The sequence below is a fragment of the Hemiscyllium ocellatum genome, chromosome 5 (assembly GCF_020745735.1).
Source record: "Hemiscyllium ocellatum isolate sHemOce1 chromosome 5, sHemOce1.pat.X.cur, whole genome shotgun sequence".
NCBI lineage: Eukaryota > Metazoa > Chordata > Chondrichthyes > Orectolobiformes > Hemiscylliidae > Hemiscyllium > Hemiscyllium ocellatum.
In genome coordinates this window covers 44760216-44778655 of record NC_083405.1, presented here as the reverse complement: position 1 = coordinate 44778655, position 18440 = coordinate 44760216, and the positions used below count along the sequence as shown (strand labels likewise).

The window sequence follows — 18440 nt, the reverse complement described above, 5'->3', positions numbered from 1 at the left end:
ATACTGAAGATTATAGCATATGGGAATATAGCATATTTACAAATCAAATAAACGGATACAGTAAAGTCCAATGGTACATCAAACTATATTTCAACATAATATATGATCCAACCACAAGTACTGTACACTCCCCACAGATTCTATCCACATCCCCAACAGTTTCATTGCTGAACCATACCTCAAGTTTGATGTCCATTTCAACTCCAAGCCAAATTTCTAAACTCTTGTTTTTTCTGTTATGAAGATTACCTTACCTTAGTTTATTAGTCATTGTAATTATCATATTGCCTTTATGATCTCTAGACTGAATAATTCAAATGCTCTCCTAGTTTGTCTCCACAACTTGAACTTACTTAAAAATCTGCTATCAGTAATTTATCCTTCACCAAGAAATGTTGATCCATCACTAAACTAAGCTAAGCTCCTAACATTTGAAATTTAAACTCCTATCCTCAGGTTGTAATCCATTATCATATGTTCAATGCCAACCTCTTTATGCACAAAACTAGACAAATTCTCTTCTCTGACCACATTGTTTTTCTAATCCTTCCTCTCAACGTATATTCTCTAAATGGTTGAACCATCTGTTCTCCAATACAAAGGACTCCCCTATCCCATCCCACCTCCTTCAGTTTTCAGCACATCAATTGATCCCGCTATCACATTCACCTTCCACCTAGATCCCTCTTTTAGCATCTTACCTGCACTGATCTTTCTTTTAAAATCAAGAACTGTTAGCATGCTGTTAGCTGCCTTACTTTCTCTGTTGCCCTCACCCACTCTAGCCTATTTCCTGGCCCTGATTACTTCTTCTTCACTAAGCATATCCAATCCCTCGATATCCTACCATGCCCCAGATGATTTCTGCTTCAACCTTGAACAGAAACCATTTACAGCCCCCTATAATCATCACTCCCTGCTGCCTGCTTCTCCTTCAACTCTGCTCACTTCCTCCAAAACAAGAAGTGTGGCTATGAGTACCTGCATGGCATAATGCCCAGCTTATTGTAAATTATGTGGAATATTGCTTGTTCTACTCCTTTTCACAACCTTCTAGAATCAACATGGAGTTCAGCAAAATCAGTTCACCAATTTTGCTCTCCATTTTGATGCCTTCATCTCTCCAGCATCTCTACCTAGTTTTCATAAAATCATAGAACTAGGATGGTCTCATTCAGAGTCGAGAATGTGATGCTGGAAAAGCACAGCAGGTCAGGCAGCATCTGAGGAGTCCTCAATTTCTCCTGGTCCCATTCAGCCCTCATATCTGCACTGGCTCTCCAACTAGCACTGACTTCGTGCCAGTTACATAACTGCTTCCCATATCTTTGCACATAGTCTCCATTCAATGCTTGAACGCCTTCATAGACTCTGCCTCCAGGTAATGCATTCCAGACCTGAACCACTTGACGTGTGAAAAAGAAGTTCTCTCGTCACATTTGCTCATTCTACAAATCACTTTACATCTGTGCCCTCTTATTCTTGATCCTTTTACAAGTAGGAACAGGTTCGCCCCATTTACTCTACACAGAGCTCTCATGACATTAAGGACAAGTATCACATGTTCCCTTAGTCATCTTCTCTCAAAGAGCAACTGTCACAACCTTCCCAATCTACCTTGATAACTGAAGTTTACATTTTTGCTGAGAGTCATAATTGACCTGTATTCTACTATGACATTTATTCTGGACCAATGCTTTCACTCTTCTGTTCAACCATTACCATTTCCTTCGCTTTTTTGGTTTTAAGATACCTTTGATTTCTCATTTTTGTCATGTTTTATACTTCCCAGAACTCTTCTTTGTTCCACTTGCCCCAAAACCTCTCTTCACAACAAATAACTCATCAAAATTTCCAGCTCTCATTTGTTCCAAAGAAGTCATATTCAACTTGAAAATTAACTCTGGTTCTCCCTCCATAAGCGTAGATCAGATCAATAGATTGGCTCACTGGAGAATTATTAGCATGGACAAAGTCTTAATATAAGGGGCCAAGCAGTGAAGCCTGATGAGAAAACAAATCATGTAAAGGTTTGCAATTTTTTTGAATTCTATGAAAACTCCTTGAATGTACTGAAAGCAGAGATATTTAGAATTTCGATCGTTAAAGAAAATCAGTCATGATCATATTGAGCACACCAAGGATCATATAATCCACCCATTTTACTCCTATCCCTATTTAATCTGTTCTTATATAGCATGCTTCTTTCATTTCACCTACAGAAGTTGTGCCTTTATTCATCTAAACCCCACTTTCTTCTGTTCATTCCTTTTTCCATTCCAGATACATCCATTAAAGATTAAAAAACACTTTGACCATCCCTCTCAACATCTTTGATTCAGTATCTGTTTGCTGCAATATCTCAACAGCGTGCCTCATAACGTTTTCTTACCTTAAAAGATGTTACGTAATGTAGATTTTGATGTATAATATTGAACAGACAGAATGTGGCAGGATGTTCAATTTAAAGCCAAAATATTGAAGTGTGACTTCAGGAAAGTGTTCAAAGCTTTAAGCAGACACTCAAAATTGAGGTTTTAAAGAAGATTTTTTTAAAAAGTGTCAGTTCAGAAGAGAGAGTGGAGTTGCTGTTAGAAGCAATTCAAAATTATGAAGAACCAAAAGGCACATAATAAGGTGGGTACAAAACTTGTTCAGTATTAGAGATATGAACCGGATTCAAAATGAACAGGTTTTAGTAAAAGGATTGAAAATAGCAGAATGCCTTGCCTCTACCAGCTAACATGTGGGAAAATGTTTCAGCAAAAGCTGTTCATGCTGTGAACACTAATACTTTTGAAGAATTTTGTACAATTCTCTTTGCGAAAAAGAAGGAAAATTATAGCAATGATACAGTTCTTCAAGCCTCGTCACAAGTGCTAGACAATTGGCAACAGTGTCTATTTTCAGCCTCAAGGATGCTGTATCTGGAGGTTCCAAAGGGGAAAAAAACATTCAATTAAGATATTTCAGGAGACCAGAAGAGAGCCCAGAGAATTTCTTGGTCATTTTAAAAAGTATTAACTGAAATGATCAAATATAACTCTCCCTATTTCGATTAAGGAAACATTAACCTGTTTTTCATAATTAAATGACTATGCATTTTCAACATGTTCTGAATACCTTCCAAATTAGCAAGATTTTCAGCATTATTTATTTTTCAAATAGATCTATCATTGCTTGGTTTGAAGGGGTTGGTGGCAGGAGGAAGTTTGAGCACATAATCTGGCATGATTAAATGACGAACATGTATGCTCATCTTGAGTGTTAACGATTTCATTTTTGAATACTGGATCAATAACAATATGTACATTTTATGGCAGCATTGAACAGGTACCCAATCTTGTAAAATCCTTAATTGAGACAGACAATTTTCTTTCATTTTAATTTTACACATACTTGCATGTTGGGCAAGCAAATGTAGAAAATTCAACCACATGAATTGATTTGGTATTGTTCTCTCATTGTTAAATTAATACTTTAAAATCTTCAATTGAAAATGATAGGAACTTTGGCTTCAAGAAAAAAAATCAAAAGTATTTCAGTGATAAATATGGAAATTAAACCAGTTACCTTTCCTGAGTTTAATCTCTGAACTCTCGTTTCACAGATTTTCTTCACGAACAGTAAACTGTTTATCTGATTCTTTATAGTGCTTATATCTGAAATTAAAGCAGCAGTTATTCAAAACCTGTAAACTCAAAATTCTAAACTTATTTAATACATTTGTTATATTTCATAGAATAACTAAAACATATACAGAAATACAAGTTAAAAATAATACACAAGAGAAACTGTAATGTTAATAGCTAACTTAGCAGAGTTTAAGCCAGATTGTGTAAGGACTGAATTGGCAAAAACAATTCATTTAATTTTAATTTCACAGATGTGGCTGTCACTGGAAAGCCCAGATTTGCAAAGTTTTATTTGAGACAAACCCCTGTCCAAACAACAATCTTCTTAAGTATTCAGGCAAGTTTGATTATACAGGCTGATCTAATGACTCAAGGTTTATTTAATATATGGTATTTTTATTTGGGATCAGGAAAGAGTTTTTCTTTAAAAATTCTGGAAATTGTACACTTTAATTGATACACCACAGAGTTTACGATGTTGAGACCAATTTTGCCAAAGGTGAGGGAAAAGAATTCGTTGGGGCATGGTCCATAGAAACAACTGGTACAGCGGAAAAAAAAAGGATCTACTGTGGCAGAAAGCTGTCATAGCCAGACTTATAGTAACAGGCACAAGAAATAAAAGCTTCTTCTTCTACGTTCAGACCTAGTACCAACCTCACCATATTTCATCACTCAACAAGATGGTTAATCTTTAAAGTATCCTACAGAAATCCATCATTACGCCATACTTCGTTCTCCAATATTTTCTGACCAGGAGCAGATTGCTTCATTTTCAATAATTTGAAATTGTGTTTTCACAAGCAAAGACAATCAATTATTCATAGTTTTTATTCATCATCCCTGCAGCAGCTACTTCCTCATGCCCATTGTTTCTTTAAAAGTTGTGTACGGATGGTGTGTCATCTTATCAATATAGGATTTCTACTAAAATAGATTAATACTTGATTACTTTAAGCATGGCTAACACAATTTAATCAAGGCCAGCTGGGTAGATTCTGTTTAAGCATTGCTGCATTAAAACTAGTCTTTATTAGAGTTGGTCTTTAAAGTAAAAAAAGTCAGGTCTTGTTGGGAATTGTTAAAATCAAGCACATGCAAGAAGCAGGATTTGTCCCAGGAAACTTGCGCTATTTCTTTAATCATTTTGGAACTGATCACCACTGAAAAATACAGCATTCATTGCCCATGCCTGACTGTCTTGAGGAGGCAGTGGTAAACTATTTGCTGCAGTTTATTTGTTGTAGGCATGTCCATGAGCTGTGGGGAAGGAAAGTCAGATTTTGTGTCAACAACATGAAAGAACAATGACATGATAACAAGTCAGAACCACATGGGGGTTGGAGATTAATCTGCGGATGATACAGCTGATGTCTATATTCTTCTAGATAGTAGTGGTCACAGGTCCAAGCCTGAATGTTACCCAGGTATTGAAACTTTAGTTTTATGAGAAATTACAATTGCGTGAACACTACACAATCATCAGCAAACTGTATTGTTGCCTGCAAAATACAGATGGCTGTGTTGAAGTGCCCATGCCAGCTTTATCTCTAAATTGCACAGTAAGGCTATCATAATGCAGTTTACAGCCGGAAACATATAAACTTGAGACATTTGCAGCAGATTGCTTATTGGTAGAAATTCCAAAGTTGTTAAACAATGAAATTTCAGATTGAGATTGAAGCCAATGACTTTGAACCAGCAAGAGGTTTCAACAATCCAAGACAAAAAGGAAAGAACCTTGAAAGAGACTTCAACCCCTCTTTAATGCAATTGAGTGAACCTGCAGAGGGAAAGATCTATAAATCTGATGTAAAATTTGAGCAAACATGGATGGGTCTCAGTTGACAAGAAAATAGTATCCCCAACGTTACCTTATAGTAAATGTGTCAGGAAGTGGACATCAGCAGCTAAACCTTTTAGCTACCATTATAATTCAATCAATCCTACAACACTGTCACAAATGAACAACGAGATGTAATGAGTTCTTGAACACCTACTTTCTTCGACAGAAACCTAGCAGCCAGATAATAGATTTGGCAGTCAGAATCACAGATTTGGTTTCAGGAGTTGTACAGTGCATTAGTAATGGCATCAATGGGGGAAGGTGCATAAAAAGTCCAATCTCAGTTACTAAGTTGAAAGCATTTCCTCATGATTGTAAAATAAAAAGCAGCAGACACAACAAACAGAGATTAAAAGGTCTTAGTTGCAGATATGGACAGTAAAATGATGCAGAGACTGTTTTGCCATTTATTTGTGAATGAGAAGGTCAGGAAATTAAATGAATGCATATTGGCGAAGGAGAATGTGTTCACCATTCCTCCTGGTTGCAGTGTTGCTTCTGTACCAACATTTATTTTGCTCAATTTCTGCACATGACTCTGGCCTCAAAACCTAAGTCCTTCCTATAAGTAAGATAGTGAAAATCATACATTATTCTCTTGACTAACATAGACACTCATACAACATGTATCTCCTTGGCATTAACAAATGTCATTGCACTGATGTATGGACAATTCAGTTCTAACGTTTTTCCAATGAAAGATACATCAAATTAGCTTACTTGACTGTCCATCCTCAACTTCCTTTCTATATTTTCTCTTCTATTATATACCTGAATTTTTGTAATATGTCTTCTGGAATTCACTTTTTTTTAGCATTTTTATTAGTAATCACATTGACCAATTTTTGGCCCCATATGGATAACCCTTTATTTACCCATGAAAAAGACACACAAACCATTCAGTGTCATGACGTAACCAGGAAGTATTCAGCAAGCTATCATAAATACAAAGATGGTGACCAATTTGACTGACTACTACTCAGGAGAAAAGCAATTTATACCAGGTTTTATCATTAACAGAGAATAATTATTTATCATAATATTCTTAGTTTTAACAACTAGCAGAGATTAAAATAATTCCTAATCTACTCTCACACAATTTAAACTACATCCGTTTAAAAACACCAAATACATAGATACCCATTTGCAATTAAACCATACAGAAGACAGATGATTTCACATACATTATGTGTGGAAAGCCTGTAGATGGGGAAGAAAATTATGTAGCTCAAAAGCTTCATATCAGAAGGGTAGGTTAAATTGGCTCTCGCCATTTATTCTTACTTTTAGCATTACAGATGTTAGCAGGTCATTGAAGATATAGTTGTTTTTCACTTTTACAATGGACTAGATCTTTTTAGAATTCTTTCCTCTTGATTTTTGTCTCTTTTCACCCACACAGAAGGGGCAAGATTTCTCCAGTTCACAGGGTGTCTCTGGCAGTGCTGCTTTTACAGTTTTGTAACAAAATGAAGCTCAACTAGACAGCTGTCATCTGGCAGGCTTTCCTCACAGCAGAAATGCTGGAAGCAACCAGGTCAGCTCAAAGTGAGTGAGCGAGAGAGTGATAAAAGCATAAGTCAATGTCCATGAGATATAATCTTGCCTGGTCTGGAAGCAAGGTTCTCTTGCAACAACATTGCAATGATAGTTGCTGGTTTGCCTTGGAGTGAAGCATTGCTATACAGGAGTGTTGTTCACGTGGATCAGAGATATGCCACAATGATGCTGAGTGGTTGGTATGTCTGATGTTAAGGTCAATGGATATGTTGCTGCTGCCAATGAGGCATGCCCTGGTATACTGGTGCCCAGTGTCCAAAATAGAGGTCTTGAAATGGAAGAAGTGAGCTGGAGTGACCAGACACCCATGCACTTTCATGACAGGAAGTTTTAGCATCTAGTTTCCTTAGGGCAACTAGTAATTTATGAAGCTGTATATTAATGAGGTAAGATCTGCAATTATTGAGAATAACAATAAGCAATAGCTCTTGTTAATATAGGCATCTTGCCCCTCCATGGCAAAAAAATCTCGATTCAATGCCTAGAATTCAGTTGGAAAATATAATCCATTGTTCTCCATGTCGACAAAGACCTTGTTAGATTTCTCACGGTTTTCACAGATCTCATGAGTGTTTACATCACTTTGGCTTGTATTGAACTCTGTCCTCTGTGTCAAAGTATCTTCCTCACTAATTCAAAAACAAACAAGTCTGTCGCAGTGAAAAGTGGTGCTCCACTTAACTTTTTCAAGTGATAACCTCTCCTGGTTTCATCTATAGAGCAGTGTCCAACTTCAATTTCAACATAATCCAAAAAGGAAAATTTACTCCCTTACATCAACAATTCGTCTACTTTTCATCAAGGCAGCATAACTTATTGCCTACAACAGAATGCAAGAAGGCAAGCAAAACCACAAAGAAACAGATGTTTACCATCACCAGCAGTATCTAAAGATCGGAGATACTGCAGCTCTTCTGCTGCTCGATCCCTCACTGCTTCTAGTTCTACGACCTTGTCACTTAATTTGATAATATTCAAAAAGGCTTCATAATTACAATTGGCATCGCGGATCTGAAATAAAGATTTTCAGTCATTTACAAAATAATTTTATCAAATAAGTTTTAAATGTATTGAATATCCAAAAAGAGAAGGCACAGCCAAAAGTCATTGAAGAAAAAAAACCTAATTTATAATTGTTAGCAAAAATACATTCTGAAACTTTTAAAATATATGTTTTACTGTTTAATTTTTTTTCCCTGGCCCTTCATCAGGAATCATTCAAACAGGCATCAATCCCCAGCGCATCATTAGAGCAGTTTTGCACCTCCAAGCAAATGGTAACTGCATGAATTTAATTAAGTTTGATTGCTTTACTCTCCCATAAAGGAAAATTTAGATCCTGATGTCCCTTCTAAGCTCCTTCAAGTTGATTATTACTTTACCCATCATTGGAGAAAAATGACAATGAAGACACAACCATCCATTCCCTATATTTATTCCACACATACAGATTCATATATTACAAGAACACATTGAATCAAAATGAAAACTCTATTAAAACTATACGTTCATGGTACATAACTCACCAAACATAATAGGATTCCAACAGATTCAAAATTCTTAATATCATGCTTGTCACTTACCAACCATATAATATACTGATTAATGTAGTCAGGATCACTTAGTTGGTTGATTAACGGCAAAAGAATACCTTTTGCCAAAGTTTCCTGAAAAATAAAATAACTTATTGAAAAGGGTTATTTTAAAAGTCATAAGTAAAATGTGTCAGTACACCTGGAAACTATACACTTCATAAAATATGCACAGTTAAGTTCTTTGCTAGCCTACTAAAAATTCTATCCCAAACTGTGCGATAATAAAGCCAAAATTATTTATCTGTGAGAGTAACAAACCATCAACAGAAAACATATTCACGAGTCAAGTTTATATATATTATAATACAGAAGTTTTCTTAAAAATTGTCTTCAAATTCATCTGCACCTAAAAAGCAGGTATCAATTCGATGAAAATTTCGAAAACTTTGCTCAGTTTTTTTAAATTGAAACAATGAATTACACTCTTGCAGTCATTCTTGGATATAAACACATTTATTTTTAATCACCACAATTCTATACCCACTTTAACAGTCTGATATATTGATGAGTGCTCATCAATAGATAAAGCACACAGAAGCAGTTTTAGATAAATGACTTGCACTTGAAAAACTACACCTGCTATATGAAGATGTAGATTTTTCAAGGACACTGGAAACTGAGGATACTGAGCAATTTAAAAAAGGCTGAACAGTTTTAGTCACTTAAGATAATTATTTGACTTAACATCACAATGAAAAAGTGAAAATGTGCAACATAAGTTTATTTGTACACATGTATCTAAAATAAAATCGTCATTTTAATGTTTTGGACACAATAGTATTAATTGTGAAATAACTACTATCCGTGTACAAGAACAACAGAATAGAATTCCCACTTTAGGTGCAATTCATGACTCCAAGACTGTGTGTTCACTTCAAAAAGTGCCTTTTTCCTGCTACCATCCACAATCCAGTTTCGTCTCAAATGCATTTGCATTTGCCAAATTCGAACTTGATTAAAATCAATGCTATTGGAATCTTTCTGAAGAAATCGTTTTTAAAAATTCTTTGTTACTTTTAAAGCAAGAATTTGATGATGTTTGAGTACTATAGCTGAAGATGGGCTCAAAACAGAAAAAAAGGACGATAACATTCAATTTGTCCAATGTTAAGTGATGAGAATCTCCACTTGGGTTACAGTGGTCAGTTTCACAGAATCATGGAATCACTGCCATGTGGAAGCAGGTCATTCAGCCCATCAAAATGTCCTCACTGATCCTCCAAAAAGCATCCCACACAGACGCACCCTCCCCTATCCTTGTAACCTTGAATTTCTCATGGTTAATCCAATTAACCTACAATCCCTGCACACTATGGGCTATTTAACATAGCCAATCCACATAACCTGCACATCTTTGGACTGTGGGAGGAAACCTATACTGACATGTGGAGAATGTGCAAACTCCACATAGACAGACAGTCACACGAGGATGGAATTGAACCCGGGTCACTGGCACTGTTAGGAAGCATTGCTAATGACTAAGCCACAGGGCTGCTTCTTTTCACATGTGTATAAAAAAACAAAAGATTCAAAAAACTTTTAACAGTTATGTTTTTATACCCAAAAGGTCCAGCTCAATTTTTGGATGCCTCTGGAAGGCTTGCAAATAAATATAATTAGCAGAAATTGTAAATGGCAGTGAATTTAAATTAGGGAGAGCCAGCTTTGCAGATGGACCTGCTTCTTCATGAAGTTTTCAAAACTAATATAAAGGACTACTGTTATGACATAAGGTAAACCCCCCTGCTTAATTTAAATCCAGAAATACAGATAAAATTTATCTTTTGCAGTGATCTAAAATTTAGAGAGGCCAAGAACTACTTAAAGTAAAAATTAACAACTTTATTTCTTAATGTATAACAGAGAATAATTAACTAACAACTATTTATAACTCCTTCCTCTAACCTACTTTCCCTTCTATAATACTATTCCGATAAAACCCCAATTAAGATTTACCAAAAATTCAAAATTTTCAAAACCAGCCAGATCTTCATCGGTCTTCTTTTCTTCTTCTTTGGGATTTCTGTTTCACAGGTCACTGATCAATAAAGGTACCTTTAAGAAAGCTATTCTCCGGGCAATCTGCAAAGAGTGATGGTTTAGGATTTCTCCTCCTAACTGTTCAATTTTACCCTACCTTATATCCCCAAAGCATCGGATTGTGTCATTGACTTTTAAGATTGTCAATATACTAAATTCAAACTTGATTGTCATTTGGTATGTTTTGGGGTTTAATTTAAACTGATTGACCTAATTCGAATCTGTTTTGTTGTTTCCAGGCAACCAGCTACCCTTAGCTACTGGACCAAAGGATTTCATTGTAACTTGTTCTGAACACTTGGTACTGTCAGGTAGCTCTGCTAACTTTTAACTCTTAAAAAGGTACAGCACGCCCACATCTTCATAACATTATCAAAAACCTGAGGAGTTGCACTGAATGCAAATCGAATTGAAATGGAATGTTGATTGGCCAAGGTCTTGCTGATTTTGGACGAACTGTACTTAAAAATCAGCACAATTGAGGCTCATGATTATTGAAAAGAAAATAGCTTATATACGATTATACAGTGTTTTTAAATACACTCTTCCAAATTGCACAATGCACACTTCATCCAACATCAGGTATGCAGGGGTGGGGAATAAATAAATTGCTGGAAGAGTATATTCCCATGCTTTTACTTCTCAATGCCCACAGTTACACAGGAAGCCTGTCACAGGCCTTTTTTTTTCTAATTTACATCATCCTAAAGTAGCAATATTTGAAGACATGGGTCCAGTTTCCACATGTAAACTATCACACAGTATTACCTTGTGACCAATTCCCTCAACCATACTATTGTTTCTTCACTATTACATTATTTATTCAATATCTTGAGATGAAACAGCTTCATTTTCTCCAGATAGCTACCTTTTGATATCTGATCTGTTGGATAACTACTGCTCATATCACTTTTATTAAGTATAAAATAATCTCAAAGTTTAAAAGTCTCACCCTCAGGAAGTATCTCATGTTTTTGTTATGGAAGTCTCCAGGAGGTAGAAACAAATACAATAATATCTCACAAAGATCCCTCAGGAATGCTACAAAAAGGAAAAAAAATTTGATATCAACAATTTGTTTTAACACACATATCGAAATTCTCCAACAGGTCATCTTGCTTCAACAATAACTTTTTATTTATCTAATGAAATTGAAAAACTATAGGTAGCACCAGTACCCAAGAGTCGTATTGCACCTGGAGGACATTATAGAGCTGGGTGAAGGCTCAAGGACGGAGTGAAGGCAGCGGAGGGAGTTGAGAACAATGACGAGATTTCTAAAATGAAGGTGTTGTTTAACATGGAGCTAATGTGGGTCAACAAAGACAGGGCAATGAGTCATTACAATCTGTTGGCCTTAAGAACATGGTGTTTGGGACGACCTTAAATTTACAGAAGGAAGAATGTGGAAGATTGTCCTGAAGTACAATGGAAAAGTATGTCTTTACCTTCTGGAAAATAGTTCAAATTGCTTCCCATAAGGCTGAAGGAATGCAAGAGAAATGGATGCTGTATAACACCAGACTCCAAACAAAAACCATATAATATGCCTCCAGTTCAAAATGAAGGCTCAGCATTAGTCATTTATGCTAAAATATGTCATAAAAGAATTCACAAATAGTATTATTCATAAAAATAAGCTGTAGCCTAGTTACCTCAAATAAAATGACAGCATGGGGTGTGCAATCTTTCAAAATTGAAAGGTAAATGTCCTAGCTTAGTGATTTGTTTAAAGATCTCGCTTTCAGTTTGGAAAAGGTCAGAAAATATGAGTCTCTATTCAAAGTTCGGGAGAAGATTTGTAGCTCGGGTGCTCGTTGTTGTAGTTCTGTTCGCCGAGCTGGGAGTTTGTGTTGCGAACGTTTCGTCCCCTGTCTAGCAATGAGCAAAACCAATATAGTGTACAAAATCCCATGCAAGGACTGCACAAAACACTACATAGGACAAACAGGAAGACAGCTAATGACCCACATCCATGAACACCAACTGGCCACGAAACGACACGACAGCTATCCTTAGTTAGCCACACACGCAGATGACAAGCAACATGAATTTCACTGGGACAACACGACTATTATAGGGCAAGCCAAACAGAGAACAACCAGGGAATTCCTAGAGGCATGGCACTCATCCACAGATTCTATCAACAAACACATCGACCTGGACCCAATATACCAGCCACTGCAGCGGACAGCTAGAACTGACAACCGGAAGTGGCAGAGACAAGCCACTATAAATGCCAGAGGAAACATCACAGAAGCACTTCACAGGAGGCTCCCAAGCACTGAGGATGTCATCTAGACAGGGGACGAAACATTTGCAACTCAAACTCCCAGCTCGGCGAACAGAACCACAACAACGAGTCTTTATTTTAATAATTTTCAATTTAAGACTTCAAAGAATGTCAAATTTAAGTGAATAATAATCAAGGTTTTATTGTGGGAACAGGTAACCGTAAATTAAAACCTAGCAATAGTTTAAAAGTATAAAAGTTTTACTCTATTTTCAATTAAGTACAGCATTGAGTTTTACAATTTTATAGAGTGCTGAAGTGGTTTGATTTCTTGTGGGGAATTTAGAGATTTTTGTGGAATTCAGTGACTATTTTGTTATATGAAATGTAGGATCTGAACATTTTAAATATGGCTCATGTCACTGGGTGGCTCAGTGGTTAGCATGACTGCCTCACAATACCAAGGGACGAAGGTTCAATTCTACCCATAGACTTCTGTTTGGAGTTTGCACATTCTTCCCAAATCTGAGTGGGTCAGTGTATACTGAGAGGCTGAATAGTCTGCTTCCACAATGCAGGGATTCTACTATCCTTCTCCTCGGTCAGTCATGCACTGCTAAAACTGTTAGGAACTTGCAGCATTTTAATCCAGTGGGTTTAAGAGCTCCGCAGAGCTTTACTTGCTTTCAGGAGTAGTCAATTTGCTTTTATAAAAGATCTATGTACAATTCTTGATTCTGTAAAACAAAAACGCTACACACCAAGTTTGATCAAAACCACATCTAATATCACATAAATCAAGGAATGCTTTGTTAAAGCTGTTAAAGAGTGATTTGGTGAAACGTACCTCAGGCTCAGTGTCCTGACTTAGTACCAAATACAGAGATTACTACAAAAGATACCCCTAATAGAAAAGAGAATTGACAAGAAAAAGACTGCAAACAAATTGCATTAAAAAGCAACCAACAGGAACATCATGGAAGAACACAAAATTGCACAAGATATGAACAACTAACCTAATACTATTTGATTTAAAGCAGCAACAGCAGGACAGGCTGGCACAATTTCAAAAGGCAAAACTCTCAGAATGTGTTTTTAACAAATAAATAATGAGCATAACATGACATGGGTTTTCTGAGTATACTAAAGGTATACTTGGAATTATTTAAGAAAGTTACAGACAGACTCTGGGATTCAGACAGGCAAGTAAGAAAGAAACAAATAATAGGTTTGTATTAATTGAATAAGCTAAAATATGAAATAACTTCTCACTTCTTTATCCATATTTAGCCATTATAGTAGAAATGTTAAAAAAACATGGAAAATAAAATAAACCTTCTTCATCTTTAACTGAAGTACAAATCAGGTCACGGCAGACTTCTTTCTCCATTTCCACTTCAACTTCAAAAAAAGTGTCAACAAATTCTTCTGAAGCATCTGAAATGACAGGATTGTTGTTCCAATTGATATATTTAAACTCATTAAATGTTTGCAGTTATTTTAAGGCATTTTTAATTAATTGTAAAACAGATAGTTAGATTGGCAAAGTTGGTTAAAGGTAACAGACATGACTGCAAAGAAATACACAAAGAGATATTCTAACTCATTATAAAAGTTTCTAAATCATAAAGTTTGTAAATATACAGTAGACCATCTTTCACCATTCAGGTCACCATTCACTGATAAATAATGATTGATCTATATTTCAACTCTACCAATCTGCTTTAGCTCCACCTCTTTTCACATCATTGTCTGAGAAAATAATCATAGATCTCAGATTGGGAGTTAGTCAGTGAATAAGCATCTTTGCTTTCTGTGGGAGAATTTTCCTCACTTCCATCAACCTTTGCACAAAGAACTACTTCCTAACTTTTATTAAGGTGGCATCCCCTACCCATGATTCCAGAAAGAAAATCTCATTATACTGAATCAAATTCTTTCAAAATTCTAAACAAAATTAAATTAACATTACCTATTTCAAGAAATACAAACTTAGTTTATATATTCTTTGGGTTCCAGTTAACATTCTGGTGAATTTATGCTGCACTTCCAAAGACAACATACCACATGGAGTCCAGATATGGTCTAATCTAGTGTTTGTATAGCTGCAGCAAAATTTCTCCCCATTCTATTCAAATCCTCTGGCCACATATGCTAAATTCCAATAGGACATTGGATAGTTTTCCAAGAGGAATTATATTTTCATGATCTGTGTACAAAGATCCCCAGATATATCTGCATCTCTGCTGTTCACAGTTTTCATCCTGCAAACAATATTGCAAACTTTCAAGTTTTGACTGAAAATGGTTCAAATTCTGGGTAATGCAAGATGGAACAATTTCTGGCTGTAACAGGCTGCTCCTTTGAGATACTTTAGATGTTGGAGGTGATTTTCTCGAATTTCAAGAGGAACAAATACTATTTTATATGCTGTTGTATTGTTTTAGATCGAGAGAGAGAGAGATCGAGAGAGAGAGATCGAGATCGCGATAGACCGAGGTCGAGAGCGAGATCGAGAGACAGCGAGAGATCAAGAAAGCGAGAGATCGAGAGAGAGCAAGAGATCGAGAGCGAGCAAGCGATCGAGAACGAGAGATCAAGAGAGATCGAGAGAGCGAATGATCGAGTGAGAGCGAATGATCGAGAGAGCAAGAGATCGAGAACGAGAGATCGTGAGAGCGAGAGATTGAGAGAGCGAATGATCGAGAGTGAGAGCGAATGATCGAGAGCGAGCAAGCAATCGAGATCTAGAACGAGAGATCGAGAGAGAGATCGAGAGCAAGAGAGAGATCAAGAGAGAGATCGAGAGAGGGAGAGATCGAGAGCGAGATATCAAGAGAGAGATCGAGAGCAAGAGAGAGATCAAGAGAGAGATCGAGAGAGGGAGAGATCGAGAGCGAGATATCAAGAGAGATCAAGAGATTGAGAGAGCGAGAGATCGAGAGAACGAGGGGGGGAGAGATCGAGAGGGGGGAGAGATCGAGAGGGGGGAGAGATCGAGAGGGGGGAGAGAGATCGAGAGGGGGAGAGAGATCGAGAGGGGGAGAGAGATCGAGAGGGGGAGAGAGATCGAGAGGGGGAGAGAGATCGAGAGGGGGAGAGAGATCGAGAGGGGGAGAGAGATCGAGAGGGGGAGAGAGATCGAGAGGGGGAGAGGGATCGAGAGGGAGAGAGAGATCGAGAGGGAGAGAGAGATCGAGAGGGAGAGAGAGATCGAGAGCGAGAGATGGAGAGCGAGAGATCGGGAGCGAGAGAGAGTGAGAGATCAAAAACAAGATCGAGAGAGATCAAGAGAGCGGGAGAGCGATAGAGCGAATGATCGAGAGCGGGAGATCGAGGGGGAGAGGTCGAGGGGGAGAGATCGAAGGGGAGAGATCGAGGGGGAGAGATCGAGGGGGAGAGATCGAGGGGGAGAGATCGAGGGGGAGAGATCGAGGGGGAGAGATCGAGGGGGAGAGATCGAGGGGGAGAGATCGAGGGGGAGAGATCGAGGGGGAGAGATCGAGGGGGAGAGAGAGATCGAGAGGGAGAGAGAGATCGAGAGGGAGAGAGAGATCGAGAGGGAGAGAGAGATCGAGAGGGAGAGAGAGATCGAGAGGGAGAGAGAGATCGAGAGGGAGAGATCAAGAGCGAGAGAGAGTGAGAGATCAAGAGCGAGAGAGAGTGAGAGATCAAGAGCGAGAGAGAGTGAGAGATCGAAAACGAGAGCGAGAGATCGAGGGGGAGAGATCGAGGGGGAGAGAGAGGTCGAGAAGGAGAGAGAGGTCGAGAGGGAAAGATCGAGAGTGAGAAATCGAGAGCGAGAGAGAGTGAAAGATCGAAAACGAGATCGAGAGAGATCAAGAGAGCGGGAGAGCGATAGAGCGAATGATCGAGAGCGAGAGATCGAGGGGGAGAGATCGAGGGGGAAGAGATCGAGGGGGAGAGATCGAGGGGGAGAGATCGAGGGGGAGAGATCGAGAGGGAGAGATCGAGAGGGAGAGAGAGTGAGAGATCGAAAACGAGAGCGAGAGAGCAAGATCGAGAGCGATCTCGAGATATCCAGAGAGAGAGAGAGAGATCAAGCGAGAGAGAGAGATCGAAAGAGAGAGGAGAGCGCGAGATTGAGGGCGACAGAGAGATTAAGAACGAGATCGAGAGAGAGCGAGAGAGAAAGCGAATGATCGAGACCGAATGATCGAGAGCGAGCAAGAGAGAGAAAGATCGAGAGAGAGATCGAAAGCGAATGATCGAGAGCGAGCGAGAGATCGAGAGCGAGCGAGAGATTAGAGCGAATGATTGAGAGTGAGAGCGAATGATCGAGAGCGAGCAAGAGAGAGAGAGAGAGAGAGATCGAGAGAGGGAGAGATCGAGAGAGGGAGAGATCGAGAGGGAGAGAGATCGAGAGGGAGAGAGATCGAGAGGGAGAGAGATCGAGAGGGAGAGAGATCGAGAGGGAGAGAGATCGAGAGGGAGAGAGATCGAGAGGGAGAGAGATCGAGAGGGAGAGAGATCGAGAGATCGAGAGAGAGATCGAGAGAAAGAGAGGTCGAGAGAGAGAGAGATCGAGAGAGATCGAGATCGAGAGAGAGAGAGAGAGATCGAGAGAGAGAGAGAGAGATCGAGAGAGAGATCGAGAGAGATCGAGAGAGAGAGATCGAGATCGAGAGAGAGAGAGATCGAGATCGAGAGAGAGAGAGAGATCGAGAGAGAGAGAGAGATCGAGAGAGAGAGAGAGATCGAGAGAGAGAGAGAGATCGAGAGAGAGATCGAGAGAGATCGAGAGAGAGATCGAGAGAGAGATCGAGAGAGAGATCGAGAGAGAGATCGAGAGAGAGAGAGATCGAGAGGGAGAGAGATCGAGAGAGAGAGAGATCGAGAGAGAGAGAGATCGAGAGGGAGAGAGATCGAGAGAGAGATCGAGAGAGATCGAGAGAGAGATCGAGAGAAAGAGAGAGAGATCGAGAGAAAGAGAGAGAGAGATCGAGAGAAAGAGAGAGAGAGATCGAGAGAGGGAGAGAGATCGAGAGAAAGAGAGATCGAGAGAGAGAGAGAGATCGAGAGAGAGAGATCGAGATCGAGATCGAGAGAGAGATAGATCGAGAGAGAGATCGAGAGAGAGAGAGATCGGGAGAGAGAGAGAGATCGAGAGAGAGAGATCGAGATCGAGAGAGAGATCGAGAGAGAGAGAGATCGAGAGAGAGAGAGATCGGGAGAGAGAGAGATCGAGAGAGAGAGAGAGAGATCGAGAGAGAGAGAGATCGAGAGAGAGATCGAGAGAGAGAGGGATCGGGAGAGAGATCGAGAGAGAGAGAGAGAGATCGGGAGAGAGATAGAGAGAGAGGGAGAGAGATCGAGAGATCGAGAGAGAGAGAGAGATCGAGAGAGATCGAGAGAGAGATCGAGAGAGAGAGAGATCGAGAGAGAGAGATCGAGAGAGAGAGATCGAGAGAGAGAGAGAGAGATCGAGAGAGAGATCGAGAGAGAGATCGAGAGAGAGAGATCGAGAGAGAGATCGAGAGAGAGAGAGATTGAGAGAGATCGAGAGAGAG

At 38.8% G+C, this 18440-nt stretch overlaps 1 protein-coding gene across 3 annotated transcripts in view; it reads right to left on the bottom strand.

Annotated features, from left to right (window-relative positions):
- snx13 (sorting nexin 13) overlaps window positions 1-18440 on the bottom strand; it is a 180476-nt gene that overhangs the window by 78631 nt on the left and 83405 nt on the right. For all 3 annotated transcript variants that reach the window (XM_060824730.1, XM_060824731.1, XM_060824732.1), the window contains 5 exons: window positions 14245-14346; window positions 11629-11717; window positions 8625-8708; window positions 7914-8052; window positions 3574-3662 (listed from right to left, as the gene is read on the bottom strand). In XM_060824730.1, the coding sequence (XP_060680713.1) occupies window positions 3574-3662; window positions 7914-8052; window positions 8625-8708; window positions 11629-11717; window positions 14245-14346 (503 nt within the window). The remainder of the gene's footprint in view (window positions 1-3573; window positions 3663-7913; window positions 8053-8624; window positions 8709-11628; window positions 11718-14244; window positions 14347-18440) is intronic.